The sequence below is a fragment of the Ziziphus jujuba genome, chromosome 7 (assembly GCF_031755915.1).
Source record: "Ziziphus jujuba cultivar Dongzao chromosome 7, ASM3175591v1".
Lineage (NCBI taxonomy): Eukaryota > Viridiplantae > Streptophyta > Magnoliopsida > Rosales > Rhamnaceae > Ziziphus > Ziziphus jujuba.
In genome coordinates this window covers 9,601,908-9,610,452 of record NC_083385.1, presented here as the reverse complement: position 1 = coordinate 9,610,452, position 8,545 = coordinate 9,601,908, and the positions used below count along the sequence as shown (strand labels likewise).

Sequence of the window (8,545 nt, the reverse complement as noted above, 5' to 3'; positions counted from 1 at the left end):
TCTCGAGAGAATTTGGCGATAAATTGGAGAAGCAAAGATGAACTGACAAGTTCATGTGGAGCTCTCAGATAGGCCACTAGGGAAGGTTGCTCTGTAGCAGTCAAGTCCGAACACAGGGAGACAAACACAAATCCAATAATTTTTTTTAATCAGTTTTGCATATAAAAACTGACGCCAAAATTTAATCCACATTGGACCCTATACCATTTTGGAATATTTAATTATCTAATAATAAAAATAGGACAAAATTGAAAGACGAATGACTAAATTATGAAAGTGATTGAGAATTAAATGCTACCTTCACATGAAGGATTCTATCTTATAGCGAGAGTTTTTTGTTCTCTTACTTAATTTTAAGGCAGCTTCTAATAATGCACAACAAAGGGTCTCATTCATTTGAAAAAGTAGCTAGCATATATATAACTGTGGTAATTAAGACCATTTTGAAATACCCCCCATGAAATTGATTTTGCTTTTTTTCTTATGAGATTGAAGAATGGTAATTAATTATCATAAATTACTCTACATGGACATTCATTAGTTGTAATAATTAGTTGGAACATGATCTCTTAATCAATTAGATATAGGTGTTGGGTTAACATAATCAGCTTCTTAATGGAAACATATGACGCATGTAATATCTCATCAAGATTGGTTTAACTCAACTGAAAAAACAAATTAGGAGATTAATAATAATATATATTTTTAGAAAAAAGTTAGGTTATATTTTTATTAAGACCAGAAAATTAATATGAGGACCAAATTTGACAACCCTGTGATTTTCCATTTAGACATTGATATTTGATAAAACATCAATGTCGGTCACAATTATTAATGTTGGAATTAAACATTGTCCCCCCCTTAAAATTCTCATTAGAATATCATTAAAAAAGGGATTGAAAGGAAAACTTCATCTGTTTATCATCTACTCGTAAGTTGAGAGGTTTGTCCTTGATTAATTAGCTAAGAAAATAAGAAATTAAATTTATGAAAACCTCATGTAATATATACAGAATAGAAGAAATTAAAAACACAAAATAGGAGGAAACAAAAAGGAAGCTAAACTATAGGGAGTGACATCAGCTACTGGGGACAACCAGCAACCCATGCGCAATCGAGCGGTCCTCCCTCTCTCCTTTTATATTCTCTCCCTCTCTCACTCTTAACCGAATTTTCTTATCTTTCACTCTCTCTTTCCCACAGACACTCACACACAAATTCTTCTTCTTCTTCTTCTTGTTTTCTTCTTTCATATTGAATCAGCTTTCTTTCTCTATCTTCTTCATAGTTTCTGTGTTAAACGAGTAAATATACACCGACACTACTACTTGACCCAGGTTAGCTCATATATAATTCATTTCTCTACTTTGCATGCATGGAAATTGATATCATATATTTCCAAATTAACCTATATCATTAACATTTCCATAAGCTGTTCATTGAGATACTATATATATACTTTTTTTTTCCCCCAGCAAAAGGGTGTAAAAGATTTTATATGTATATAATTTCTGCAAAGTGATCTAAATATGTTCTCCATAAGTTTTCCTCTTCCTCCATTTTTTGGGGCAAAAAAGTAAAAGGCTTCTGGAAATTGTCGCTTCCCCAATCTATAGTTTTTTTTTTTTCTTATATAATTTTGTAATCATCTGTTTCTCTCTCTATCTCTTTCTCTCTAAAAAATAATAGCAATACTAAGATCTCCTTCTTTGTCATAAGTCATTGTTCTAGTTTTGCATAATTTTCTGTAAATAAGGTCAAGAGCTCTGTGCTCACCGCCGCGTGGCTACGGCGCTGAGCCATAATAGCTCTGCATACAAACCCACTATTATTCATCTGAAAGTCTTCCATTAGAAATGATTATTCCATTTTTTTCCTTCTTTCCAAGATTTCAAAAAATTTTAAGGTCTGGACAATAAAGTTTTGAGTTTAAACACAGTTAAAAAAGGAATGGTTAATACTTTTAAGTGCAAAGAAGAATATATAGATAGGATAGGGCATGAAAATTGAACATTTTTGTTGGTCTGGGTAGGTCAGCATCTTCTTCTCAGATGTGCCATGAAAATCCTCGACAAAGAGACAAAGGAGTCAGAGCCCCGTTACAGCAATGAGACAAGACGACTCAGAGTGCTTTCTTCTCTTTAATCCCTTTTTACCCTTTTTCTCTACCCCTACCAGGCTCGATCCAATGCAAACGGTGTCGTTCCTCCCTTTGGTTCTATTTTAAACCTTTTCTCCTTTGAGAAACGCGTGCCCAAAATTGTGATAACGTCATCCTCATCAACCAAGTCCATTCCCCATTCAGCACTTCAAAAGTTTGAAACTCTCTATTGCTAAAAAAATGGTTTCTTTCTTCGATTTACCAACCAACAAAAAATTTCAAACAAACAAATATAAAAATCTTTGACATTAATTCTTAACTTTCATTTTTTTCCTGCAACTATTTAATTTCTCTCTCTTCTTTTTTTATTTAATTTGATTATTATTAATTTTTATTTTTTTAGAGGCCCATCGTTAGGATTTTATTTTCTTATTTGTTATTATAATAGGAAACCCCGTTCTTGACGCATCATTTCCACCATTCACCAACACAAGACAACATCATTAGCACAAACCTCTAGTTGTCCCGTTTCCTCAGACCCTCTTCAGAAACAAAGAGGCTTAGCTCCAAACTCTCTCTTGGTTTTTCATGATTTGGTTTTCTTTCCTTTTTCCACACCCCCCTCTTCTTTGATCCCCTTAAGAATTCTTTTTTTTTTTTTTTAGTTTGTTTCTGAATAATGGGTATTAGTTTATATAACACGCGCTTATTTACAATCAGAGGGAAAAAAAAAAAAAAATTGGTGGGGGTTACTCACCACCAAATGAGCTGATCATTATCTCTGATAACACTTGTCACCTTTATAATATGGCCGGTTCATTATTATTCCTTCTAGAATTTATTTATTTATTTATCTCTTTTTTTTATTTTTTTCTTTTAACAATGTTGGCCTTTTTATTATTATTATTATTATTATTATAATTTTTAACCTTTTTCTTCAGTTTTCATTTTCTCTCACTCTCTCTTTATAAGTTCACAATCGGTTATGATTTAAGGATGATGAAGTTAAAGGTTGATGGGTATTAATGGTGGTGGTGAATTTGATGCAGTATTAGTAGTACCAGCGGCTATGATGGAGTCAATGGAGTCCAGTGTCCCACCTGGCTTCCGGTTTCATCCAACAGATGAAGAACTCGTTGGATATTATCTGAGAAAGAAAGTAGCCTCACAAAAGATCGATCTTGATGTTATCAGAGATATTGATTTGTACAGAATAGAACCATGGGATCTTCAAGGTATTGTCTGTATATATATGTATATATATATATATATATATATTATATAAATTTATTCTACTGGGTGTCATATAAATATTATGCTGGGCGAGAGCGACTGCGTCTTTTTACTTGTTATAGGATGCAAGCACATGTACCCTATTACTGGTAACAGGACGTAGACAAGTACGGCTGATAGAAATGGACTATATATGTGTGTCTTGTTTGCCTGATTCTTTTGTTAGGGTTTGTGCCTGTGAGTGTGGATCAACCTTCTTAGGGTTATCTTTAATGGGTTTGTTTTATATATGCAATCCTTACTATTATAAGAACATATCCAGATCCATATATATATATATATATATTTTTTTTTTCTGTTTATTTTCTATATATGCGCCCAGCTAAATGCACTGTTGCGATGCACATGAACTGATTGATAATATTCATTAAAAAACATGCATGTTAATTACTTTTATAAGACAAAGATATTGATGGGATGGAAAAATGGCAGAGAGATGTCGGATCGGATACGAAGAGCAGAACGAGTGGTATTTCTTCAGCCACAAAGATAAAAAGTATCCGACAGGAACGAGAACTAACAGAGCTACCATGGCTGGGTTTTGGAAAGCAACAGGAAGAGACAAGGCGGTGTATGATAAGACAAAACTTATTGGCATGAGGAAAACACTCGTATTCTATAGAGGAAGAGCTCCCAATGGACAGAAGACTGACTGGATCATGCACGAGTATAGACTTGAATCCGATGAGAATGGGCCTCCACAGGCAAGCATTTAATCTCTTTCTCTCTCTATTCACACTCACAAAATACTTTAATATAGTGGTGAAGAAAGTTTTCTCATTTTTTTCTTTGGTTGGGCATCCATTTATGTCACTCTTAATTAACGTATAAAAGGTCTTTTGGAACTCTCTCTCTCTCTCTCTCTCTCTCTCTCTCTCTCTCTCTCTCTCTCTCTCTCTCTCTCTATTTGTGTGTCTGGACGAGACGATGAGTTGTTTGAAAATTTTCTCATATGATCTAACTTTTTTGACTAAAAATTTTTATGGGTATGGTCATAGTCTTAATTGGTATTTTGGTCTCGGCCAACTAATAAATACAAAATCATTCACTAAAGAAACAGTTGTACTTTTGCTTTCCATACGTAGAGCTATAGATTACCACTAACATCTGCCAGAATAGTGTCTCTCCTCCTCACATCGTTTTCAGAAAGATGATTTCCACCAATCTCCCTTAGTCAAAAGTTTAATGCTTTTTTTCTACCAAAACAAAAAAAACATGTAATTTCATTTTCTTTCTTATTCCTTTTTCTAGCATTTCTTTCTCTTCAACCTCTTTGTCAAAAGAAAAATTCCCCTTCTCTTCTTCCTCCTTATTCATGACATAGACTACATCTCTTTACGAAACAGAGAGAAAATATCACAAAAAAGTGTCTTTTTTCTTTATTTTTCACATCATTGAAAAACATTATATTATGTCTCTTTTACTAAAATGAAGTTTTGTTAAGGTTTTGCAGGAAGAAGGATGGGTGGTATGCAGAGCATTCAAGAAGCGAACCACGGGACAAACGAAGAACATGGAGGGGTGGGACTCAAGCTACTTCTATGAAGAATCTAGCGGTGTTAGCTCAGTGGTCGATCCACTTGATTATATCTCAAGGCAGCCGCAGAATATTTTACCTCAGAACTTCTTGTGCAAACAAGAGATAGAGGCTGATAATTTGAGTTTCATGCAGTCTGATAGTTTTGTGCAACTTCCTCAGCTAGAGAGTCCATCACTTCCATTAATAAAGAGGCCGAGCAACTCATCAATGTCTCTAATATCAGAGAACAACGAAGATCAAGACGAGCAAAATAGATCACCAGCCGGTGGTAGGGGGTGCAAGAATAATAATAATAACAATACTAATAACAATGAGAAGAAAGTGACAGATTGGAGAGCGCTGGACAAATTTGTTGCGTCTCAATTGAGTCAAGATCAAGAGAGATTTGAAGGTGATGGGGAATCAAGCTTTGGACCCCATCGGGATTCGGATTTGGCATTGCTTTTGTTGCAGACTAGTGGTGGTACTGGTAGTGTTAGAGATGAAGGGAATAAGTTGAGTGGATTTCTAAATCCAAGCTCGGACTGTGACTTTGGGATATGCATATTCGAGAAATGAAGAATAATAGTTATCCAAGAAGAGAGATCGATACCATATATATCAAGAAGGTTATATTATTAATGGTAGTACTACTATAAAAATGTTATGGAAAGGTTGATGGAAACCTTTCAGGGACATATATTAGTTCTTGTAAAAATATGGTTGTGAATGAGTGAAAAAAACTCTCTCTCTCTCTCTCTCAAGCACTCATAATCATGCTTACGCATTCGAGAAAAACGAATGCTGCATTATTTAACTTTTCTCTTTTTCTTTTATTTCTTTTATTTCTTTATAACAACTTAGATGAGAGGAATTTTCATCCAGATCACGTTTGAATTTTGAACATAAAGGTGTATTTCCTAATGATTTTACCATTGTACTAGATCTGTGAATACTAAACCACAATTTTTTGAATTAAACAACAAAACCATATATATATTTATATAATAATTAAAATTCTTTAGATAAAACCACCGAATTAGTTATTTTCCTACGACTAGCTGTGTTATATAGTTCGGAACGCACAGAAATAACATATTTATCATTTAATATAAAGGCAGACAATTTTTTTCTTTTTTTCTTTTTTTTCCCCTTGGGCAACTGGACGTACAAGGAGGACTAACCTCAATTTTTTTTCTGAGAAAGAATAACCTGAATGTTAGGGTTTCAAATAATAATAATAATAAGAGACGAAAAGAATAATAATAATAATAATAATAAGAGATGAAAAGAATGATAAAAGGAAACATGTAAGTATGTATTGTTTTTATTAAAATAAAATAAAATAATTTTTTTGTCAAAATGCTTATAGTAAGAACATAGGGTACTCCTTACCCCCCTTTTTTTTTTTTTCAAACAATATATATATATATATATATTTAGAAATATAAATATTATAATATTGTTAAAAAAAATTTCTTCATTGTTAAAAAGTTTTACCCCGAAGTTAGTTGTAACTAAAAGATAATTTGCTCACTAAAGTACATTTACTTATGACTAAATTTTTTATCTTCAAATTTCTGGTGCAACATATAATCGGAATATTCTCTTGTGATAATTAATATTGATGACAATATTTTACACCTTTAGTCAGTAAATTAGTCGTTTTTGTAGAGCATGCCACATCCTTGTGGTGAAATATATTTAATTACGCACAGTTGCAGCGAACCACTCGGGTAATCCAATGCAGTTTAAGCTCAATTTAAAATCTTTCTAAGCTGGTAACAAGACATTCCAGAAATAATAATAAAAAAATAAAATCGTACGTTTTTTTCTCTTCTTTTTTTTTTTTAATTTATTTGTATATACTTTATAGATTTAATAGGCAGTTTAGGGGGGAAATTAGATAGCAGGCAAGCTAACAAACCATTATATATAAAAATAATAATAATAATAAATAAAGAAATTAAGAGATAAGTACAAGAATCACCTTTTCTCCACAATCTCTATTAGTTATATTAAAATCCTTATAGTGCTTCCAAAGAGACGAATAAGATTCTTCCCACAACATCTTAGGAGTTGGAAGTTTTTGTTTTTAATTATATATCTGTTCGAGAAAGCTTAATGTTCATATCATTCAACCTGGAAAAACCAATTAAAGTCAAGTTTGGTTGAAGAATTCCATGACCATGCATTTTGAAGGTGATTTTGTTTTCTACCTTTATTTTCCACACGTTGCAGCTGGTAGATGTAGAGCCCGCTATATAAACCAATGCACGCCTCTCGTTGAAAACGCAACTCCAACCACCAAAGTGCTCGAAAAGCTCTAATAAGACATTCCTCATATACAGAGCATGCATAAAGTTTTCAATAAAGCTTTAAAAGCTATGAAGAATTCGAGCAAGAGCACAACCAAGTCCTGTCATACCATTAATACATACTTAAATTGCGACTTTACCAATTTGTTTCTCTCATTTTCTAGATGTTAATCAACCAATATATATTCATATAATGTTCGACCCCCAATTGGAAAATATTAACGTGACCAAAAAAGAAAAGAAAAGAAATTATTAGTTGTAGTGATTGGATAATAGGTACGTATATGGTACACTTGAGATGATACAGCATAAAAACACAACCCCTAGAAGTAGATAATTCTCGTGCTCTCAGACAACTCAACTTTGTAAAATTAAGAAGTTGATTTATATATGTAGCAAATAAAAGCCAAGCATGAAGAAAAAAAGAGCACCATCTTCAAAATAAAATGAGAATGTATTTATATAATCATAATTATGAAAGGATGAAAAATAGTAACTAACTAATTAAGCACCAAATTAAACACAAAATTAGGATCATGTTTCTCAAAGAGATGGAAATTAATTAGTAAGAGCTAGTAATAGGATGACGATGATCAGGTTTGAAGCAGATTGATCGCGGTGGCAAGCATGGGAGCATATATTGGGTGTGGGGGCTTGGTGGGCCCAAAGCTTGTCTAGCATGCGCTGTGCCCCGTGGCTATGTTGGGCATGCTTTGTCCTCATTGACATCAATTTTGACTCACTGTGTGTGTGTGTGTGTGTTTGTACGTTCTACATTTTTATTAGCCTTCACATGTCTCCTAGTGCCACACATCACTGTATAATCTGTGCTGAGCTTTGAGAACCCAAAACTTCGATTATATTAATGTTTATCAATAGTTAGAACATAACATTTTAAATCATTCACTTTTTATGTTTTTTACAATCCCAATCAAATTTAATCCTTGTATATGCGCTTTCTCTGCGTGAGTTTGTGCAAAGTGTGTTTCTCTGATTGGACTAACACTAATAATTTATTTTTTCTTTTACATCTATGTATATATATATATATATATAATGTTGTACCATGTGTGGACCATTTCAATGGTACTTTGCCAAATTATACAAGTTTATAACTTTACATGGTCCCCAATAATATTTTGCTTACGGTAACTCTAAGGTGTTTTTGGGTCCTACCCTGTCTACAACCGGACAATACCTTCAAGCTAGTCATGCTTTTGCACTTGTAAAGTAGCACAACTTTAGCTAACCTTGTTATTTGTTTTTGTCTCCATAATTCAGCCGGCATGGCTTACCAAATTTTACTGCAGTTTT

At 33.1% G+C, this 8,545-nt stretch overlaps 1 protein-coding gene across 2 annotated transcripts; it reads left to right on the top strand.

The window, feature by feature from the left end:
- Positions 1-1,175: 1,175 nt before the first annotated feature.
- On the top strand, positions 1,176-5,746 carry LOC107424388 (NAC domain-containing protein 37). Of its 2 annotated transcripts, none has more exons than XM_048478658.2 (4): positions 1,176-1,337; positions 3,151-3,336; positions 3,827-4,098; positions 4,848-5,746. In XM_048478658.2, exons 2-4 carry the CDS (start codon positions 3,171-3,173, stop codon positions 5,490-5,492), a joined length of 1,083 nt encoding a protein of 360 aa, XP_048334615.1. In that variant the 5' UTR covers positions 1,176-1,337; positions 3,151-3,170; the 3' UTR covers positions 5,493-5,746. The 2 variants fall into 2 exon arrangements, with proteins under 2 accessions (XP_048334615.1, XP_060674758.1); XM_060818775.1 differs by having other exon boundaries at positions 2,033-3,336.
- The last annotated feature ends 2,799 nt before the right edge of the window (positions 5,747-8,545 follow it).

What these genes read in the sequence shown, in the direction of transcription:
- LOC107424388 (XM_060818775.1), top strand. Translation starts at nt 3,117, where the DNA reads ATGGGTATTAATGGTGGTGGTGAATTTGATGCAGTATTAGTAGTACCA. An exon ending in AGAACCATGGGATCTTCAAG is followed by an intron (nt 3,337 to 3,826) that starts GTATTGTCTGTA and finishes GAAAAATGGCAG; the next exon opens with AGAGATGTCGGATCGGATAC. An exon ending in ATGAGAATGGGCCTCCACAG is followed by an intron (nt 4,099 to 4,847) that starts GCAAGCATTTAA and finishes AAGGTTTTGCAG; the next exon opens with GAAGAAGGATGGGTGGTATG.